We start from the raw sequence: 23,242 nt of genomic DNA on the forward strand, positions 1-23,242 counted from the left end.
TTCAAACTCCCTGGTGCTGAGTATTAAAATGACATCTGCTGTTCCTGGGCCAGGTAGAAAAAGAGTACTGTGGACCTGTACTAAAACTTTAATGTTCTCTGCTGAAGTTATTTAAAGAACAAGGGATTGTTGCCTAAGTATGTTTTGTGCTGGGATCCAACCTGTTTCCTCTTCTATGGTTGCCTCAGAACTCTTTTTTTTTTTTTGTAGAATTAAGTTCTGGACATAGTTAAAATCATGCCTTCATTCAGATTAACAAGGCTTTGCCACAAGAACGAAAGAAGAAATAATCAATGTATATATCATGATGGTTTCAGGGGGGAAAAAACCCAGGAAGGTGACCTATGTATAGACTTTCCCTTTCCTTTTAAGTCTTCTTGTATTGGGTTATACAGCATATCTCTCATTGTGCTGGTTGCTGACTATAAACACTTTCCCTTGTAGGACTGGTCCTGTGATGCCTGTAGCTGTGGCCAGTGGAATAAGCCCATATGCTCAGTGAAAGCAGTGAAAGGTTAGTAGCCCACGGAAAATGTTTCTTTCTAGTAAATTCAAGTTGTTCTACAGCTCTGTGTTCCAGAAAAAGTGAAACTTTGCACAAAACTGTGTGTGGAAGAAGGGAGCAGCCAAGAAACAAGAGAGCAAATAGAAACAACTCACTGTCATTTCTGTGTACTTTTGGCAGCATTTCAATAATCCAACAAAAGCAGTAAATAACATAGCTGAGTCCTCAACTGCTATACATTTTCTAAAGAATTTTGTACCCTTATTGCTGGGGAAAAATGAGACAAAGTTGGAGGATGTTTGAGGCACATACTTTATAGGGAAGATTTTGATCTATAAGCATTATGTTGAAATTTGTGTGAGTTTACTCTGCTAGAAAGGATTTATAAAAGCATTTTTTTTCTTTTGGTAAGAAGATTTTTCTACATTTGGGGGATTCTGTTCCACTTCTCCCTTTTTAATTAGCCAAACCTTTGTACCCAAAGAGTTTTTGAGATCTAACTGTTCCTTATTTTAACTAGCGAGCTAGGGTGACAAGGAAACATTAGGATAAATACCCAGTAGAAATTGTCTCTGATGAAACATACATATATATATTGTACATATATATGTTTGCATACACAGAGACATCAGTGTCCAGTTTTGAGTACCATGTTATATGAAGGATATAAACGAAGATGGGGAAGGGCCTGGAGGGGGTGCCATATGGAGAGCAGCTGAGGTTGTTTGTCCTTTTCAACCTGGAGAAGAAGAGACTGAGGGAAGGCCTCATTGCAGTCTGTAACTTCCTCTTGAGGGGAAGAGGCAGGGCAGGTACCAATCTCTATACTCCGGTGACCAGTGGCAGGAATTGAGGAAACAGCCTGAAAAGAGTCAGGGGACATTTGGTTTGAATATCAAGAGTAGATGCTTCACACAGATGGTGGTTCAGCCCTGGAAGAGACTCCCAAGGGAAGTGTCGCAGTACCAAGCCTGACAGAGTTCAAGAAGCATTTGGACAACTCAGATTGTCTCAGGTGTATGGTGAAATGCTTGAGGGTCTCCTATGCAGGGCCGGGAGTTGGACTTTGATGATCCCTGCGAGTCCCTTGCCACTGAGGATATTCCATAATTACGTGAATTGATATTGTGTATATATATATATGTGCACTATTTCCAGTCAGTGTGCTAGTGACTGAAAGTAATACTGTGGTATAATTATGAGATACTTGTCCAAGTTGTAAGCAATTATTTTATCTTTTCCCTCTATCCAATGTGGGTTTTGAGTCATAAGTTTAGATATCCTTCAATTTTTCCTTCAGTTAGTCTTCCTTCTTTGTGAGATGTTTGTTCCTTTTGTCTAAACTTTCTTGTCTTAGAGTTTTGTCACTGAGCCTTTAGTTTCACACTTTTATCTCAAAGATAATTACTGAATCTATAGTATTAGAAGGAAATAGTCTGTTTGCAGAAAGTTTTTTAAGACGCCTTCTCTTGCCCATGGCTTAACTAGTCACAGAGATGTGCTTTCATCTATCTTTGGAATAAGGCTTATCCAGCATGGAGCTTCCTGAAATAGAAATAGGAATTTATTTAGTGCTCCACTCACCTTCATGCTCCCAGCATTTCCAAGAATGATGTTATAAATAGAATCAACATGTCACAGATGATAGAGGGAAAATGTGTCTAGTTTTCCAACCTAACCTTTGCCTGGTTGGCTAGATACATGCACACAAACATACACATTCATGTAAGTGCACCCCTCAGGAGGGCTACAAGGATGTTGTGAATTTATGCAGAGACAAAACTGGAGGGGCCAAAGCTCAATTCAAACTTAATCCAGCTACTCCCACAAAAAATAAGACAAAATGTTTCCATATATACAATCACATAAAAAAGGGGGCCAAGGAGAATCTTCATTCTTTGTTGGATGTGGAGTGAAACTTAGCGTCAAATGGTGAAGAAAAGGCTGAGGTACTTTGTGCCTTCTTTGCTTCAATCTTACGTAGGAAGACCAGCTGTTCTCAGGGTGCTCCGGCACCTGAGCTGGAAAACAGAGACAGGGAACCAAATGAAGCCCCCATATTCCAAGGGGAAATAGTCAGCTACCTGCTAGGACACTTTGACATGCACAAGTCTGTGGGATTCACCCAAGGGTACCAAGGGAGCTGGTGAAAGTGCTCACTGAGCACTCCGGGATGTCTGAGGAGGTCCCAGTTAACTGGAGGTTGGCAAATATGGCTCACACCTACAAGCAGGGTTGGAAGGAGGGTTATGGATCAATTTATCCTAAGTGCCATCTCAGAACATGTACCAAACATCTCAGCAGGGGATCAGGCTCAGCCAGCATGGGCTCGTGAAAGGCAAGTTCTACTTCCCCAACAGGAACTCCTTTTATGACTCGCTTAGTGGAAGAAGGAAAAGTTATGTATTCTGTCTTCCTGGAATTCAGCAAAGCTTCTCACACCATTTCCCACAGCACTCTCCTGGAGAAACAGACAGCTCATGGCTTCATGGGTGCACTGTTTCCTATGCAAAAAAATGCCAGGATGCCCTGGTTTAGAGACTGGTAGTGAATGGAGTTACATCCAGCTGGCAGATGGCCACCAGTGGTGTATCAAGGGGTCAGTACTGGGCCCAGCCCTGTTTAATATCTTTATTGATGAAAGTGGGGATCAAGCATACCCTTGCTAAGTTTCTGGATTACTCCAAGCTGGGTGGGAGTGCTGATCTGTTGGGGGGCAGGAAGGCTCTGCAGAGGGATCTGCACAGGCTGGATCATGGCCAAGGCCAGTGGTGTGAGGTACAACAAGGCCAGGGCTGGTCCTGCCCTTGGGTCACAGCAGCCCCAGGCAGTGCCACAGGCTGGGGCAGAGTGGCTGCAGAGCTGCCCACAGGAAAAGGCCCTGGGGGTGCTGGTGACAGCAGCTGAGCATGAGCCAGCAGTGCCCAGGGGGCCAAGAGGGCCAATGGCACCTGGCCTGTGCCAGCAACAGCGTGGCCAGCAGGAGCAGGGCAGGGATTGCCCCTGTACTCAGCACTGGTGAGGCTGCACCTCAAATCCTGTGCTCAGTTTTGGGCCTTTCACTCCAAGAAAGACACTGAGGTGCTGGAGCATGTCCAGAGAAAGGCAATGGAGCTGTTGGAAGGTCTGGTTACAAGTCCTGTAATAAGTAGCTGAGGGAGCTGGGAGCTGGAGAAAAGGAGCTTCAGGGTAACATTATCATTCTCTACAACTGCCTGAAAGGAGGTTGTAACCAGGTGGGTATTTGTCTTTTCTCCCAGGTAACAAGTGACAAGACAAGAGGAAATGGCCTCAAGTTGTTCCAGGGAAAAAACCTCTTCACAGAAAAGGTGGTCAAGAACTGAAACAGGCTGCCCACAGGAGTGATGGAGTCATCATCCTTGGAGGTATTTAAAAGACGTGCAGATGTGGTGCTTAGGGACATGTTTTTGTGGTGGATTTGACAATTAATGGCTGGACTTGATGATCTTAAAGGTCTTTTCTAATGAAAGTTTTCTGATTCTATGACTCTAGAAGGATGAGGGAAAAGGTAGCAGCCTTGTTTAAGATTAACCAAAATTTATAACCAAATTTTAGATGAACCACAAGTTCAGATGAAGTGGTATGATCAGTGGAACATAAAATTTTGCCAGGAGAAAATTATTAATCTGCCTCATCACCTTGTATCATCAGGTACACTCAGAACATTTTTAGGTGCCAGTTACTCTGGAGTCCCAGGGGTTTTGTTGACATCAGTTCTATATTTAGTTTATAGTGGTGGTTTTACCCACCTGTTTAGAAACAAACAAACAAACAAACAAAAAATCTTAGATAAAGCCTATTAAATGAGTGTAATTTGGAGAGTTGTCAAATGTCTTTCTTCCCCGAGATCTGCCAGGCAAATATCTCTGTGATTAAAACAAAGAAAATAAATTAATCTCCGCCTTCTTATTACAATACAAAGTGCAAGCAGCCAGGAAACATGGCGCAAAACCTGATGGTACACAGTGTCCTTAGATTACTTGGCCATTGTTTTCTCTCACAGCAGCACATGTTAATGATACACAGAAGTTTAACATTTTTTGGCTTTGGCTTTTCATGTCATAACCATAATAAATGGGCATATTATTGTTTGTATTGCCATATCCTTTAGATGCACCGCCAATTTCTAAAGTCTGTTCACGCGCAGCCAAGAACAGAATTTTGCCCACAAACAGACTGACTGAATAAAATTAGGCAGAAACATTGCCATACTGATTCATCTGTGAAGTAGTGTGTCACAGTACAGGATGTTTATGTTGTAAAAATGTTTTGCGGGTCAACTCTGCTGCAGAAAGACCAAAGCTTTTTTGCTTTTCACTTACCAATTTAATTCTGCTTTAAAAGGCCTTTATCCTACATAGACCTAAGAAATGCTTACTTGTATGTATTTAAAGAACCCAGCAAACTTCAAAACAATTAAATGGTTGATAGAATGTTAAATCCATAAGAACATGAAGAAATAAACAGATTTGGGGTTTCTTTTGCTTATTTTAAGGAATTTGGACCACAGAGAAGAAAACTGAGTATGATGAAGAATGAAGAAACAAGTTTTAATGTGGACAATAGCAGAGGCTCTCCCTTCCCACTCTGCCTGCAGCCACTCAGCCCCATTACAAAGCCACACAGAACAACTCAGTTTGATGAAGAATTCAGAACACACCTCTCACATTTCTGCTATGATCCTCCTCCTCTTGAAAACATGGAAACATTCCAGGAGTCCTTGGAAGGAGGGTCTCGTAAACGCAAGAGCATGCCAACAAAAATGCCTCCTCCCATCCCCCTTGAGGATTCCTCATCATCACCAGATCGACCTGCGGATCACAATGACATGGGCTCTTCCAGTCTCCCCTTGGTGTTCCAACAGCCTGCGCAGCCCAAGTACAGTTCCCAGATGATTGACCTCTGCAACTTTGGTTTTCAATTCTACAGAACTCTGGAGCATTTTGGAGCCAAGCCCATTAAGCAAGAACCAGTGAAGCCGAACATGGCATGGCCCAGTAGCCCAACATTCATGCAGGCTCCTTACCCTTATTATCCTAAAGTCCACCCTGGCTTAATGTTTCCTTTCATTGTACCACCAAACTTCCATTTCAGGAGCCCTTTTCAAATGAAAAGACCTCCAGAACCACCCTTCAGGAGGGCTGAAGTAAGAGAAAGTGGTGAAAACAAACAGAAAGTGGAAAGAGTAGATGTCAACCTTCAGATAGATGATAGCTACTATGTTGATGTGGGGGGTGAGCAGAAACGCTGGCAATGTCCCATGTGTGAGAAGTCCTATACATCCAAGTACAATTTGGTCACCCATATCTTGGGTCACAGTGGCATTAAGCCACATGCTTGCACCCGGTGTGGCAAGCTTTTCAAGCAGCTGAGTCACTTGCACACGCATATGTTGACACACCAGGGCACTCGGCCACATAAGTGCCACGTATGCCACAAGGCTTTCACTCAAACCAGTCACCTTAAGAGACACATGATGCAACACAGTGACATCAAACCTTACAACTGCAGGATCTGTGGCAGGGGTTTTGCCTACCCCAGTGAGCTGAAAGCACATGAGTCTAAGCATGAGAGTGGACGAGAGAACATTTGTGTGGAGTGTGGTCTGGACTTTCCAACTCTGGCACAGCTGAAGAGACACCTAACCACCCACCGTGGCCCTATACAGTACAATTGCACTGAGTGTGATAAGACCTTCCAGTACCCAAGTCAGCTGCAAAACCACATGATGAAGCACAAAGACATCCGCCCATACATCTGCACTGAATGCGGCATGGAGTTTGTGCAGCCCCACCACCTGAAGCAGCACTCTCTGACTCACAAGGTAAGCCAGCTCTCACCTTGCATCTGAAGCTAGTACGAGGGTTACAGGCCATGAAAGATACATATAGGTAGGTACCTCCTCAGAAACGTGGTCTCTTGCCAGCAGCAGAGGCTTATGCAGAAACTCCAGCATTGCTGGCAGTTGTATCAACCAGATGTCTTTGTCAGCCTTCAGAAAGTACACTCAAACCCAACTTTGTTACAAGCAGGAATTAAATTAAACCCCCTGTATCACTTCCCCAATCTGGATTCATATCTCTCTGTTTCTTGGGGTTTTTTTTTGGAATGACCTTCTTTAAAATTTTGCAGAGCTGTATAACCACTCCCCAATCCCTTAATTTTAAAAGATTTTTTTACTGAAAGCCAGTTCTGATACTTTGTTCCCTTAATTAGGAAGTGAGTGGGCTTGTAGTGGACTGTAGCAAAAAAAAAAAAAAAAAAAAGTATGTTATTACTCATCAGATTTTGAAGAATCATTATAGCAAGACATTTAAAAAACAAAAGAACCCTATGAAAAATTCCCCTTTGTACATATGTTATCCAGAATGCCAGTTAATAGAAATGGACAGGCAGGATTACAATAACAGCCAATTTATACCAAGTGGCAGTTTTGCCTCTGCCGACCGTGGTGACAGCAGGGTCAGCTTAGGGTACGAGAAAGCTTTGGAGCTTTTCTGAAAAGACTGCTTTCAAAAATAGGAAAAATGCAATTGTTCCATTCAAGAAGCTCTGAAATTGACTATCCACTTTTACAAAAATAAAAGACAAGTTAAAATCTTTCACTTTAAAAAAGTTTGCTTCCAGATTTGGATATCTTTCCTTTACATTTGAATTTTGGCTTTTATATGAAAAATATTAGAAATACAGAAAGCTACACTGCTTGAGTCTTATAGTCACATATTCTTTGAAAACTGGACAACCTCTACTTTCACATTTGCTTTTTCTTCTGCTTCATGTTTATAATTTCTGTTCTTTCTGGAGATTCCCTGGTCTTCGGATTAACCATGCAAGATTCCACTAATTGAAGACTTGGTAGTTTTTTTTTGTCACAGGAAATGAAATACCCCTGAGCCCATAGAGAGCTTCTGCTTGTTTGTCCACAGACAAAGGCGGATTCACTGTGAATATAATTTATACTACTTAGCTGACTAAATGCAGCCTCATATGAGATGAACAGACACTTGAAACTGCTGGTGATGTTCAGTTTTAGCTTTGTGATTAACTGTGAAAACCACTGACAGTCATTTCGTATCTTTTTAAAGAAGGCCTGTGGAAGGAGTAATTGTTCTCAGAACCTCACTAATAATTCTTATTACCATCAGCAAGTTAAACTCTTAAGCCTTTTAGTAGCAAATTCTTTGATTTTCATAGTGTCTAAATCACTCTTTGAGAAGCTGATAGACCTCGTGGATGTGAGTAAGAATATTGAATTATGCAGTAGTAAATTGAGTGGATAGCATGAAAAGGAATAGAAATGTTCTATAAACCTCATATAAAATGAAATCATTCCATAATGGTTACTGAAAATCCCATCAAGAATAAGCAGGTTTTTTTCTCTGCAATAAATGTAAGATGCATAATCAATATTTTACTTAAGCAGCAGAGCAGGAGAGGGAAGCTCTGACACTGACTATGTCTGATTTATTTGAAAACAGACTTCATTATTTCATTAAGCTTACGTTTTGTTTTACTTCTCAGCTTGTCAGAAGCTTGCAAGAATTTGTCAGAATACCTTGAAAATGTTAAAAGTGAAATAATTTATTATCAGCTTTGCTAATGTAGAATGAATAATTCATAAGTTCCTGTAGTGACAATTAAATTGCCTAGAATATTTTCCATCTACAGAATTTTTCTTTTCTTTCAGGGTGTGAAAGAGCACAAATGTGGAATTTGTGGCCGGGAATTTACTCTGCTGGCCAACATGAAGAGACATGTCCTGATCCACACCAATATCAGAGCCTATCAATGCCATTTGTGTTTCAAGAGCTTTGTGCAAAAGCAGACTCTGAAGGCCCACATGATTGTTCACTCTGATGTCAAACCCTTTAAATGCAAGGTAAGTGTATTTGGTGGTAGAGGTATTAACCTAAAGTATATTTCTCTGATATTATTATTTTCTTATAATATGGTAGAATTAGAGAAACAAAACTTGCTAACACATACTGCACTTGCATTCAAAAATTAACATAAACCAGTCTGATTTTCTTTCTTTATCCAGGTTCTGCTTATGTAGCACAAAATAAAGGAGATAGATACCTGTGATTTACTCCATTTACCTTCAGGATCATTCATCCTCACATAGTTTTGGGTTTTATTTGCCCTGTGATTGTTTAAGTGCCACAGACATTTGAGGACAATAAACATATCTGACATTTTCTTGGTACAATGATACAAACAAGTTCTAAGTGCTTAATAGCTTGAAACACTGACAAAAAGCAGAAATCAAGTCATGCACCCTGCAGAAGATCATGAAAAAGCAGCAGCCACAACTTCACGCAGTGATGCTGTGCAACAGTTCAACAAAGGAGTCAGAAAAAGCCACAGCAAAATAAAACTACATGAGGGATTTGAATGGGTTGTGTATAATTACTGCAATTCAAGGAAGGATATCAATATGCTAACAAACCAGCTCCTGAGAGCACCTGGCCTTTCTACAATCCTATGCAAATTCCAGTTTGCCAGTTCCCCCCAGCACTGGAGGCAGGCATTCCCTTTCCATCCTTATTTCTCCTCCCTCCCCATAAACCTTTAAGTCTTTATTTACCCTATTTGTTTCTAATATATTTTTTATGAATTATTAATCTCTGTATTCTTAATCAGTATTGGATGCTACTTAAGTTCTTTTGCTGCCTGTCTGATTCATTACTGTAGTCATACTCTGTGAAGTCAAAGGCTGTAGATTTTTTTCCCACTTTAATTTGTTCTAAGATGGCTGCAAATACAGAATGGAGCATATCACCCAATTTATGCATACATAAAGACTGGTTTGGAAGTAATTTCTAGAATGTTTTCATCCTACATCCCTATGGTATTGAATATTCTCTTAAAAGGAATTTCTCATGAAGAAGCAGAGATGGATAATAATTTTAAATGGAATTATTTTGTCTTGAAAAAATGTACAATTTCAAAATGTCATAGGAATACATGATATTCAGTGCTAATTTTATTAAGAAAATGTCAAAAGGCATCTTTCCGACTTCATAATTTTTCTTTTTTAACTTCAAAACATCTTACTCTGAAAAACTAGCAGCAAAAAAAAACTAGTCCTCTTCCAACTTTAGTATTTTGTTTTATTTTAATTTATGTCTTATGAAAGTAGTGCTTACATTACTCTATATTGATAAAAGAATTTCTTTTACTGTAGTTCTTAGGGTGTAACAAGTCAGGTCTGCTGGAGGTTTTCATTCTTTGAGAGCATCTGCAAACCTGCCTTGTAATTCCCATTTGGTTGAAGTCCTTCTCTGATTCCTCAAACTTCAGAAACTAATCTCAAATTTTGGATCAGATTTTGTGTGTGCAGTATGTGGATCCACATGACTTTTTGGGTACGTGCAGAATAGCTGGAAGGTTGTGTTCAGCTCAGTGTTTGATGATGACAGACTATTGAAACTTGGAGAGGGCAATAGTTGGAACTAGGAAATGGAGTATCACCATTATGTTTTCCAGACAGTAACAAAAGCTCTACAGGAACACCTGTTTTTCTTATTTTTTTACTTTTCTGTCCCCACCCAGTGTTCCAAAGAGGGAAGAAACAAGTAAGCATAGTGAATCTGTTTCTCATATGTCTGAAGGAGTATGAATCAACATCAGTGCCCTGACAGTGAAGATTGCAACAATAAGCAGAGGCAGATTCAGGAATTGCTTTTTGTATTAGGAACGTCCTAACACTACCTCTCTGACAGAGCTCCCGAAGGCTCTTGGAAACAAATATTTCTGGCTGGTACTTGGAGGGTTAAGGCAATGACCAGATAGCAGCCTTTTGGCACCAAGCTCCTCCTCAGCAGAAGGAAGGATATAGCTGTATGAACAGCCTGCTTAACAATGGCTCACATGTCCCTGGGGAACCGCCTGCAAATAGATTTCATCTTGCTTTCTCTTGTACTTTTCAAAGCTTCCTGTTTTCTCACGGTCCTTTTGGACAGTTTACAGTCATTCTCCCTCTCCTTCTTTCTTTGAGGAAAGGAACACCCTTCTTATGAAGAAAAAAAAAGAAGAAGAAGAAGAATGCAGGGGAAAGAGAGCACAGCAGTAGCCTTTATACTTCACCACATGCAATGGTTTTCTTTACCTTTTTCTCATAGCAAAAGAAAACATGAGTTTTCCTATGTGTCTAATCACAGCTAAGCACATACTATCAGAAGTGAGGGAGTAGCAAATAGTTGTCCCTTCTGTTTCCTCACCCAGCTGCAGCCTGGATCTCTGATTTTCTGCTGAAGAGTGAACTTGTCTGTAGCATTTAAAGGCATAAGGCCATGTTGCCTTGTTTATTTCTGTTTTAGGAAAAAAACTGAAAAATTATGAAGGTATTCTAACAACAGGTGCAGCAGTACTAATTTGGATTTTTAGGGAAAGGTTCCATGAAATCTACTGTTGCTTTTAGTGCTGAAGTAATCAATGTTTCAGACCTCCAATAAAGGATGCAATAGAATTTTCTTCAGCCCAGACAAATATCTGCAACAGTTGCTTTGAACACCACTTTCCCCCCCCATCTAAAAATGTGTTTTTTAAAAACAGGAGTCAAAATCAAAGAAAATGTGTGAGAGAAGTACTTTTAGAAGAAACAAAACCGGTGACAAATCTAAAAGGGCAATACTTCATGTTCTGGCTTAGGAGGAAAAAATCTAGGGTTGAACTAATGTAGAGTATTCTAGCAAACTATACTGAAGTCCATTTCATCAGCCAGTGCAACTAAGTCTGTTCAGCAGACTTGCAGCTCAGGTGTTCTCTTCAAGATTTTAATTTTATTTTTTCTAAACATTTTGTCTAACATTATTTTGTTAGACAGCCTAACAGAAATTCACAAGTAAACCACGTTGTTTCTGCTATCCAAAGTCTTCTTGCATAAACTTCTCTTCTCCCTCAGTGCTATGGTGCACTGGGTTCTGCTGGATCTCCTCCCATGCAACTGTCTCAGGGTCATCTTTCACTCTCTTCTCACAAGCTGTCATGTCAGAGAGAAAGAAAATCTTCTACAATCTTCTAGTTTGATCTGCAGGCTCAAGCTCTTCATTGAGCATTAGCTGTGTACTCCAGCTAGATTTTAATTGCAGTCTTCCAGCATACGAGTGAGAAATCTACTTCCTTTTACCTCGGGATCATAGATATTCATTTGAAAGATGTCTTGTGCCTTTTTGAAATGTCCAGTAGAACAGAGATTATGCCACTGAGACCCATATTCTGAAAAACAATTTTCCTATCTGCATTTCTTTAATTTTCCTGCCACACCTCTGCACTCTAGTACCATTTCCTCATGTCCCCAGAGGAGATTTCAGGACAAGAACATGTGACATATCTCGAAGATGTGCCTGACTCTGGGAAATGGAAAACCCATCAACTTTATTCAGATACAGAACTTCTGTGCTGTAAAGAGCTATCCTTTAGCAAGTCCATGTCTTTTCAGTATGAAGAAAGAGAAACAAATATTGCCTTGACAGAAAGCAACTAAATGCTTCTCCTCGATAAATTTTAATACTCAGGACCTTATAAAGATAAGTGTTTGCATGCAGTGCTGAAGCCACTCATCTACCCAACATGATTTTCCTTGGTTACCAGTTCAGAGAAGACTTAGCTATAGGAAAGCAAGTGCTGATGATAACATATGTCAGCCACAATATGAGCAGATAACCAGAAGCCTTCAGCAAAGAGGCGTTAGACAGATACTATTGTCGACATTCTTGTAGCAAGAGTAATATTGACATGTCACAGATTGTTCCAGCGGCTGTCAAGCTACAATCAGCTGCTGTTACTCTTTGCAAATTTTCTGTGCTCATTAGTAGTCTCAGTAGATGAGAGTGTTTTCTCCCAGCACTTTCTGAGGTATTATGTGGTTCCATCATTTCCCTAAGTGTAAATAATCCTGCATATTAACTTTGTTTGAACATAAAGAAGACCGTGCTCTTTCCTCAGTGGATGGATGACCCTTGAAAACAGCTATCGTAGTTTTAAAAATTAATTATTCACTTTCAGTGGCTATTCTTTTTTTCCACCAAATGTCTTATCTAACCTTTGCTGCTAAATTTATTTGCTGGAGTTTTCATTTTAGTAAAATCACAGACAGAAAAACACAAATGGTGCATATGAAGCTGAAGAAAATAATTTTTTGAAAAGCAAGTGGATGTTTTCAGACTCTTTCTTTTTGCAGTACTTAGCTCTAGTTTTTATTTTAAAACAGTAGTCCTGCTAATTTTCGTATTCATGAACTGATTCAATTTTCCCTCAAGAGAGGGCTTAAAACACCAAGCACACAGTACTTTTTTCCCAAGGATCCTTTCACTATCTACATTTCATTCAGATATTCCAGGTGATGACTTTCTGAATGTATATCTACAACTTCTGTATCAGTTTTTCTGTAATACCCAAATAAGTCAAATTTGAATTCATGTTCTACAAAAAAAAAACGTGGTGGAGTCTTAGTAATTTCTATTTATTAATTGTCTGCCAGATGGTTACCCTGCTAGATGAAGGTTTCAGTTTCAGTAATGGTGACTCTGGTTCATATAGTAATAAGAATAATTTTAAAAAAATAAAATCCAATGATAAACAAGCCAGGAAAAAAAAAGTAGAATGCAAACACAGAAGTTTGCAGAGGATGGAAATAGCCACTTGAATGTGAATAAAAGTATAAATCCTGATAAGGAAAGACCAGAAGACAAGTAAGACTGGATGCCTGTAATAGTGATGTCAAACTCTCATGTCTTAAGGATACATAAGAGTCCAGACTACAAAAGGACTCATCTAAATAAACAACAATGAATAAAACCCACCCTTATTGTTCCATCAAAGGAAAAATTGCACGATCAATGGCTTGAGCTGGCAGGAACATGCTTCAGGGATAGCTGAGTCATTCTTGCAGCCTCATGACTGTTTAAATTGCAGCTCACCAGAGACACCAAAACATAGGAGTTGATAAACAAATTATGAAAGAATCAGGGAAAAAACGAGTGAGCAAGAAATACAGAAAAACAAGGAATTGTTTTTTCTAGCTTTATGCAAAATTCAATTTAAAAAGAAGTAATAATCTGCTGACTGTTTCACAGAAACCCCTAATTGGTTTTGTTTTATAATTCTATTCCGGCCTGACTTTGTAGTTGATTAAAGGCTAGATGTATAAACTACAAATGGAATGGTTCACCAGGGCAGAAACTTTTACTTTGAATCTCATTCATGTTAAGAGTCTTCCAGATTACTCCCTTAAGTCTTTCCCCTCCTTACAACAAATTGACTGCTTTTGAGGAGTCCTGGGCAATGTGCGCTGGTCACCAGCATTTAAAAATGTCGGCATTTCATAGTGCCTTAGATCCTCAACCATATGTTTTTGCCTGTAGGATTTTTAATGGAACTTTGAAAAACATAATGCAGCCAAAAACTGCCAGAGTTGAAGTTGAGAAGTGTAGGTCCTCTTTCCTTTAAAAATGTTGTCTTTGAAAATACTGCTTCAAATGAATAACTTTCATTTTTATTGTTTTTGCAGCTGTGTGGAAAGGAGTTTAACAGAATGCACAATTTAATGGGACACATGCACTTGCACTCAGATAGTAAGCCATTTAAGTGCCTCTACTGTCCCAGCAAATTCACCTTGAAGGGGAACCTAACCAGGCATATGAAAGTCAAGCATGGGGTCATGGAAAGAGGATTTCACTCTCAAGGTAATAATTTTCAGCAAGATTATTCTCTGTTAGATCTGAATATGCGTATCAGTAAAAACAAATGGGCTTCGTATTACAGATTCACAAACTTGTGCCATGGATACAATGCTATTACAAGAGGTAGAATCTCGTAAGCCCGTGAAGTTATTATTAGCTAGATTACTATAGCATTACATGGAAGTGTCACATGACCCAAATAAATAATGAATTAATCCTAAATTGACAGAAAAAGAATATCTGGAACACTTATTGTCCTTTTTCACAGCTTATTGGATTACAGTCTGGAATGGGGATGGAATCCTCAATGGGTCTACATCCAGGAGCCTTGTTCATTCTACACTGTATTGGCATAGCTGGTGTCACATGAGGGCCATGGGTTCAAGATCCCATTTACAAGGAAGCACATGAACAGGAGGGGATATTCCTCAAAGTATAAGTCTCACAGTATATGGATTTTTGACTACTGAGGGCATCCTGCAACACATTTCCTGTCTGTCACCTACCACATATACTTCCTGAAGTCATCCTCATGAGTGTAAATAGATCAATGCTGTCAAAAGAAGTGGGGGAATTGGGGAGAATTTTTTGAGGGCTTGGGAACCCAGGAAACATTTTTTAAGATTTTGCAGATAAATAATTCTTTACTGGGAATGATTTCTTGGCATTCCTCATATATTCAAACTTTAGGGTAGCTTAGCACATGTGTAAAACACTTACCCTAATGATATCTGGTGTAAAGTTTATGAAGATCCTAATGGCTAATTAAATAAGTATTTTTCTGTAAACCTATAGCATCATGCTTGTTAGACAATCGCTCATAGTTGGAGATTGCCTAAGAGCTTTTCATTGTACAGAGATTCTGTGGCTCTTGAGGCTTATCAGATATGAGAAAATTTGTGAGGCCTGATGCCTGTTTATGAATCCTTTTAACAAATATGCCTTGCTGCAAAATAACATCTGCATAGATCCTTCAGAAACTGGATTCAATTATCGAGAGGAGAATAAAAAACAAGGAAAACGAAAGCAGGTAAAATAGCGACTTTCATAGCTATTTGCTACTGGGTGAAATCCTCATCTTGTGTTGTCACTAGTCTTTAATGAAGCTGGCCTCTGCCTGCAGTATCTGAATTTTTAAAATATATCCTGATGACATTCAGAGCATATTTGAGTCCACAGATGCCTCTTGGATAATTTGTATTTCCAGCAAGAGAGAAGACACTGACAAATACTAAGACAAACCAAATCCAGGATTAGATGCATATTCATATATACTGCTCAAAATTGCCATTTTTAAATAATGATTTCCTCAAGCTGAAGCACTGTCTAGTGCACAGAGCTTTTCAGTTGATTGTTTCTCAGTGGATGAAAGGGGGAAAATTAAGGAGAGTCACAGACTGCTGTGGCTGTTGTCTTTTCATTTTTAAAGTATTAACTTTGAACCACGGTGTCTATAAAACAAATACATTCCCATGTTTTTAGTCTCTTCCACTCTTCTGAAACATAAGATACAAAATATGGGACTTAGATTATGGTCTGTGATGCTTTAGATCCAAGTTTTATTTTAGAAAAAGACTAGAAAGGAGGAAGAGAGTAGGTTCATTGGCAAAATTCAGTTTACAAAAGGCCAGACCATTTCATTTTTCTTCCCAGCTGCTTCATCCAGAGTTTGGCTGTATAAAACAATGTTTTGTGTGTCCTAACCTGGCTGTGAAGTGTATACAATAGCACTTCTTTTTGCAGCATCTCGAAGGAGATGCCATGAAATGTAAACAGTGAAGTACTTGGAGATAGCTGGATGGAAGACAAAGGTAAAAAATTAAATACAAAGACACATCAGATTTTGTTTTTTAGCCATGTAGCATGTAGTAAAATTTCCTATATATAATTTTTTCCTTTTCTCCTCCCCTCAAATCACTACAAGGTTTTGGAAGAGGAAGGATTGCTCTGTCCCAGACAAATGTCTTGAGAAGCTTGGAACAGGAAGAGCCATTTGATCTTTCCCAGAAAAGCCAAGGGAAGGGAATCTCATTTCATTCTGATGGTGAGAGTGCCAAGGGAAGCTCATGCCAGGAAGAAGAGGAAGACAGCTGCTATGAGGCAAAGCGATACAGCCCTGCCACATACCATCATGATGACAGCAAGCTGTACATGGCTCAAGACCTCTCTGGCAAACCTGAGTGCATGATGAAGGACTTCAGAGAGTCCTACTGCACTGAGAAGGAAGAGGTGTTAAGTGAGGGAGGACTGGGGAAGAGAATAGGAAATTCAGACAAAGAGGAGAGATGTGGAGAGGGAGAGCTTGCAAACAACAAAGAACATCTCAGCTTTAGATCCTTTGAAAAGGCCAGACTTGGTCACTCTCTCTCTGATTACTTGTATTTCAAGCACAGGAACAAGAGTTTGAAAGAATTGCTGGAAAGAAAAATGGAAAAGCAAACAATGCTTATAGGCATTTAAAATGGACATTTTGAAACAGCTGGAAAATGGTAACCAGATAGATTTTAACATGAATTGTAAGCTACTAAAGCCTGGAAGTCTGTAGTAGTATTTAGAAATAAATAAGCCAAATTATTAAAAATAATTTAGGGTAAAAAATTAATTTAGGGTAATTGCAAGAATAAAGCAGCTTGAGGTCACCAAGAAATGCAATAGATATTGAAAAATAACACTTTTATATTTATCCATTTAATGTATAACAGACAATGGGTTGGGTACAGAAGTTTACTTCCTATTATGTGGGGATAGATACTTACATTCAATTTTCTACTTAGCAGAAAGCAACATACTTTAGCATCTGATTTATTATCTGACTAAATATATATGAACACTTCTAATCATATGCCTCAAAAATATCTGAAAATACAAAATATTTTACATTATAAGCCAGAGTACTATTAAATATGGCATGCATGAAAATGCTGTCAACATTCAGAACTAACACAGTCCAAATAATTTGATTTACTGAAGTGACTCTTAGTGCAACCACTTACAATGAGAAATGTGAAACAAAATAATAAAAAAAACTAATGTCTTGGGAGACAGTAAAGGACAGTTCTGTAAGGCTTTGAAGAGACTGGAATTTATTACAAAAGCTAGTTCTCTGGCACAAGGAATGTTCATGCTTTGCTGTGTTTCAGCCAGTACAGGAGTATTCAGAAATTCTTGAAGTGAAATTGCATAGATTGTGTTGGCATTTTGTTCTACTGCCTGCCTAGACCAATACATGTACTGGGCAGCATCAGCATGCAGCATTCACAGTCTTGCCATAGTTACACATAACACAGTATGAGTCATTTAATTGAAAAAATAATGCAGCTTTGTCATTTATCTCTTCAGTTTATCATGACTAGTAAGGATAATTTTGGAATACACTGATCTGGTAAATTTTTTTTTCAGAAGGTAAAAATCACCCTTATAGAACAAGCAGTACCTCACAGAGGAAAACCTTCCTCTTATTAAAGTCAGAAAACTTCTCTTATTAAACATTTCTTGAGCAGTAAGCTGCAGGCCTTTCAGACAAATTTCACCCATGCGGTTTTTATGGAGTCATACTCAGCTTTTCATTCTTTGATTCCCATACAGTTAAAAGTTTATAACAAACATGGGAAAAGCATATTCCATTAAACTTTTCATTAATTGCATGAGTACTTTGAACAGCATATTAGTTCCTGTATCTTCAAGAAAGATGAAAAGCAGCCCTGCATCATCCTATTGCTTACATGGAAATAAAAATCTAATTAATCATAAAATCTGTCCTATGTCCTTTGGACATCCCAGATCGAAAGGTTAAAATCCTTATATTTGGTACATCTCTTCCAAATATTACTACCTTCTACACTTACCTGCCAAGTTCTTGATTTGAAATGCAGTGCAATCATGCTCTCTATATAGGGAGTTATAATTAAATATAGTTATCTACTTTTATGTCTTGCTGAGGCAAGTCATATAGCTGCAGCTTTCTACAAGAAAACACACACCTCTCAAATTAATGATTCTCATGCCTACCAGTTAGGCAGCATTCACAGGGCAAAGTCCTTATTCCTCATATAAAACTGGGTTTGTGTAGTCCAAGGCTACAGGCAGTGTTTTCCTTTTTCAAGGCTCAAACACGGCATAACATATGCAGAAATTCATGCAGAAAAAGCTGTTGATATAAGAAAGAGTAACGTCCAGGTGACTCTTCTAAATTAATTCAATGTCTGATGTGCATGTTTTTTAAAGTAAAAATGTTATGCCAAATTGAACTGGAAGGTAGATCACTTCAGAATTTAAAAAGTCTTTGAGGTGTATTTTAGAGGTACATGGTCATGTTTCTTCAGGGATTAACTGCTCTATCGTAAACATTCCTCTTCCTTGCTTTAGCTGTAAGGTGATGCCTACTGAAAAAGGAGCCATCTTTCTTTCAAGGAAGACATTGTGATCAAGTAAAAAAGTTAGGAATTTTTTAGAATAATGAGTGTAACTGTATTATTTCTTAGACTGTAGGGGAAAAGATCAGGTAGAAATTCAGCATGGTCTAGTAAATGGTCCCTTAGAAATGGGAGCAATTCCTTCAGTTAACTTCTTGGCACTAGCTTGTCTCTGCCAGACAAAAGCTCCCATTTGAGCATGTATACAGCCAAGAGCTTGGAGTTGCTAACTCTTAGAATTGTCTCCCTCTTGGTGATGTAGTTTCCAGATGTGCATGGTTCAATATCACCCCACTCCACCTTTCCAGATATATTATTTCACATGATAAGAAGAACAAGCAAGGATTTGGGAATCTCTTCACAATTTCTAGAATGGCAATCATGCAGGTGAGTGGAATTTAGGAAGTCTTTCACTCCTGTGATGTGTAAAGCAGGAAAGTACTTCCATTGCAAAGTCTTGTTTATTAATTGGAGTGTGCTATGGGACAGACAATCCTTACCAAGAAAGAAACAAAAATGTTACATATCAATTGCAGTCCAGACAAATGGAGCAAAGGAGATGTTTTCAGCCGAGTTTAGCTCCCAGCACTAATATCAAAGGATGTATTCCATCTGGGCTTCAGCAAAGTCTTTGATACTATCTCTCATGGCATTCTCCTTGAAAAGCTGGCAGCTCAAGGCTTGGGCGGATGAACTCTTCACTTGGGTAGAAATGTGGCTGTATGGCCAGGCCCAGAGAATTGAGATTAATGGAGTTAACAGCAGACAGTCACCAGTGGTGTTCCCCAAGAGTCAGTACTGGGCCCAGCCTTGTTTAATATCTTTATTAGCCATCTGCATGAGGGGGTGGGGAGCCTCTTCAGTCACTTTGCAGATGACACCAAGCTGGGTGGGAGTGCTGATCTGCTGGAGGGCAGGAAGGCTCTGCAGAGGGATCTGCACAGGCTGGATCATGGCCAAGGCCAGTGGTGTGAGGTACAACAAGGCCAGGGCTGGTCCTGCCCTTGGGTCACAGCAGCCCCAGGCAGTGCCACAGGCTGGGGCAGAGTGGCTGCAGAGCTGCCCACAGGAAAAGGCCCTGGGGGTGCTGGTGACAGCAGCTGAACATGAGCCAGCAGTGCCCAGGGGGCCAAGAGGGCCAATGGCACCTGGCCTGTGCCAGCAACAGCGTGGCCAGCAGGAGCAGGGCAGGGATTGCCCCCTGTACTCAGCACTGGTGAGTCTGCACCTCAAATCCTGTGCTCAGTTTTGGGCCTTTCACTCCAAGAAAGATATTGAGGTGCTGGAGCAGCTCCAGAGAAAGGCAACGAGTCAGACATCCCTGGAGTTGTTCAAAAAATAATTGGATGTAGCACTTAGTCTGGTTGACCAGTGGTGATTGGTCAAAGCTTGGACTTCATGACATTATAAGTCTTTTCTTACCTAAATGCTTCTCTGATTATGTGATTCTGCAACTGCAAAAACTATGTTTACGGGAAGCATACAGTCTGGAATTTCCCTACTGACCTTGTAAGAGAATGTGCCAGATGTGTCCTTAGGAAAGGAAATTACTGCAGACAGTTCTGGGTTGTTGAAATGGTTAATCCAAACTCCTTCAACCACAGTCACTGCAGTCAGTTTACCCACTTCTACAGGTGCAATTAATATTGGAGAAGAAGTACTGGACAGCACATACAGACAGCTGGAAAAAAGCCCCAGAAAGGCAATACTATTTGCAAGTAATCCATAATGTGAACTCTTTTCATTGTATTTTACTAGAAAGCAGAATATTTCTTCACAATGAGACTTTGAGATTATGCCCAGACACAAAGTCATACTAAGTTAATTCTCAAACTCGCAAGTCTAATTCATATTAGAATAGTAAAGACCTATTTTAAACCTGTAAATTATCACTAACAGAATTATTACTGAGGTAAGAAGACATTGCCATGTGACCCAAGCAAAGCTGTTACGAGATGACAGTCCTCGCTACTGTAGAACATAATGTAGATAGGTCTAAGACACTTGTTACAAAGAGGCCTCAAGGGACTAATTCAAAGTGAAATAACAGCCTTCATTGTGAAGCACCTTGCTTTTCAAACATAAGTTATTTTCACACTATTTACATTGGCACTGCTGCGGGAACAGACAGTAACAGCCTTTGCTTTTTAATAGCTTTGAAAATGCTTTATAGAAAGTTGCTCTCATAATGAAGCTATTTCCCATTTGTAATTTTCAAGGGATTAGCTTCCTTATTTTGCCTTGTGTAGAGGCTCAGAAGTCCAATAGAGACATTGCCTGTGTCCTGGACATTGGGGGATATATTTTCTTCTTTTTCTCATTCCTAATGTGAGTTTATCTATTGTCTTCTAGCTATGTTGTGGGGGGGGGGAAAAAAAAGCCTTTATCTTATTATTATTCACTGTTATTTGGGTTTTCAGTTTATGGGGACGCATGAAACTAAAGCCCAGTCTCCACCACCTCTATATAAAAGCACATCTATACCATTTCCTCGCATTGTTTATTCCGCCTTCTTTCATCCTTTTGGAGAGCATTACGGCAAATAAGAGTGGCTACAAACTTGCACAGCTGAGATGCTTTCAGAAGTCAAGTTGAGGAAAAGATAAATTTACCCTGACACAAAGAATCTGGGCAAGTGAAGGCATGTGGTTTGTTAAGTTAGGGGCTTTTCTGATGTTAAGAGTAGCAGGGAGAGTTCTGCAAGATACTTAGGAACACAGAGTAGGGCTAGTAAAGTTTAAGGGTGAAAATTTACAGAGAAAGAGAAGTTGTACATGACCTTGGAGCAAGGTGTTTTCTGTCTGGCCACAACGATTCAGCCTTGTGAAACTGAGTTTTCCTGACTGCCAGACAGCCTTCATTTTGTGACAGCAAAGACAGGTGCTCTGTGTTCAGAAGCTCAAAGGGTAAAATACTTTGTGATAATACCATAATTAAAGTTTATCCTGTGCTGTTTCCTGTAAAACAAGTAGTAAGGAAGACCAAATAATGCTACTGCAGCCACCTTTTTACAGCTCTGTGTTTGTCTACTCCCTATTCTTTGATTTCTCTTTTCATATGGTGCTGCTGAACTCTGCTGTTTTGAGTGTACAGTTAAGAAGTAATATAAGTATCATATTTATTATTCCTAGAAGTTTTAATAATTATTAACAGTTTTGAAAATGTCATGTCTGCTTAGCTGAACAAGATGTAACAGAGCTAACATTTTGTACTCCTAACAGATTTTGCAAATAATGTGTTGCATATTTATTTCATGTAGAACATTGAGTTCCTATTTAAAGCCACAGCTCATGAAGTGAACCAAATATATGTGAATCTTTAGTTTCTGGCTTTCTATCTCAATAGCAAAAGCATGTATGATGTATTATGTTAATTTAAGCAAATAAATATCTACTGGAGAAGCTGCTGTACTTTGTATTGAAATGGATATGGAGTTCTTGGCATTCTTGGTATTTTATATGGCAAATGCATGTGTTTGGTCTGACAAGGTCATTCTTCTCTGAGCACCACTGAAGAGTAGTTCATGCAAAGGGAAGGCTAAATCAATGATGGAGGACCAGTTAGAAGACAAGAGCAGAAGAGCTGCCAGGTCCTTTAAGGCAGAGAGATAATTTTCTTTTTACAGACTACACAGAGGACACAAAAAATTCTCTGGAGTGATTACGGTATTTGTCAGTTTGGCTTCAGACAAGCTAAAAGAGAAAGATCTTTTTCTTAGAGATTTTTTTAAGAACTGCATCATGTAAAAAGAGAGGCAAAACCAAACAGATGTATTGTAAGACTGAAGTTAAGAAAATAGAAATACCATTATAGTTTAAGGAATAAGCAGAAGAGACTTAATATTACTTTTTCTAAAGGAAAGGGTCTCTTTAAAATACTAATTAACCTCTTGAATTCGTTTGTTCAAACAAGACCCCGATTGAATTGGCATCAACAGACTTCACAGAGAGCATTTCAAACTTTTTGAGCATAGAGAAAGCAACGGGAATGTTGCTAATAATAATGAAGGTAAATAATAACAAAGATAGATATTCTGTTTCTAATTCTCAGAGGTATATGCCTTAAAAAATGGAAGAAGGCTTATGCAAACACCAGAAATACATCTGGAGGCTAAAAAAACCCCTCAGAACTAAGCCTTTGTTTTCTTCCCCATTTTCTTTTGTTTTCTCTGATGCTTTGATAGTAGGTAACAACTACTATTAGGATTACAGACTACCTCTACATAAGGAGAATGAGGGTATATTGGAGAGTGACCTAATTCAATCCTATATGACTCAGTATAAGTGAATCTCAAAGTTTCTCCTTTGTCAGTCACAAAAATATTATTTAGAAAAATATATGTTTGATATTTTTCACAAACTTCCTCTTCAACTTAGTTCAAAACTGAGCCGTGTTCACTTAAGTTTTAAATGACACTTTGAAACCATCAAAAATTAAGAAGAAGAGAAAGAGAGCCACTCAAATGCTCCTGGGGGGGGGGGGGGGGGACGGGGGACATTTCTGTGAAAATAGTGACATCTTGAAAGGCCCAGAGTATCTAAAGGTATGGAGACAGTGAAATTATTATACAACCTCTTACCAAATTTGTCACATTAATACACTCTTAGGCTCATATAGTG

At 39.2% G+C, this 23,242-nt stretch overlaps 1 protein-coding gene across 4 annotated transcripts in view; it reads left to right on the forward strand.

Moving 5' to 3' along the window:
- The window catches only part of ZNF366 (zinc finger protein 366), a 36,322-nt gene extending 14,298 nt beyond the window's left edge, over positions 1-22,024 (forward strand). For 3 of the 4 annotated variants that reach the window (XM_072921859.1, XM_004177172.6, XM_072921858.1), the window contains 6 exons: positions 445-514; positions 3,766-3,891; positions 5,022-6,350; positions 8,214-8,405; positions 14,040-14,214; positions 16,136-22,024. In XM_072921859.1, coding sequence (XP_072777960.1) covers positions 3,871-3,891; positions 5,022-6,350; positions 8,214-8,405; positions 14,040-14,214; positions 16,136-16,671 — 2,253 coding nt within the window. In that variant the 5' untranslated portion in view covers positions 445-514; positions 3,766-3,870 and the 3' untranslated portion in view covers positions 16,672-22,024. The remainder of the gene's footprint in view (positions 1-444; positions 515-3,765; positions 3,892-5,021; positions 6,351-8,213; positions 8,406-14,039; positions 14,215-16,135) is intronic. The other variant, XM_072921860.1, reaches the window with a different exon arrangement.
- The last annotated feature ends 1,218 nt before the right edge of the window (positions 22,025-23,242 follow it).

This window comes from Taeniopygia guttata, chromosome Z (assembly GCF_048771995.1).
Source record: "Taeniopygia guttata chromosome Z, bTaeGut7.mat, whole genome shotgun sequence".
NCBI lineage: Eukaryota > Metazoa > Chordata > Aves > Passeriformes > Estrildidae > Taeniopygia > Taeniopygia guttata.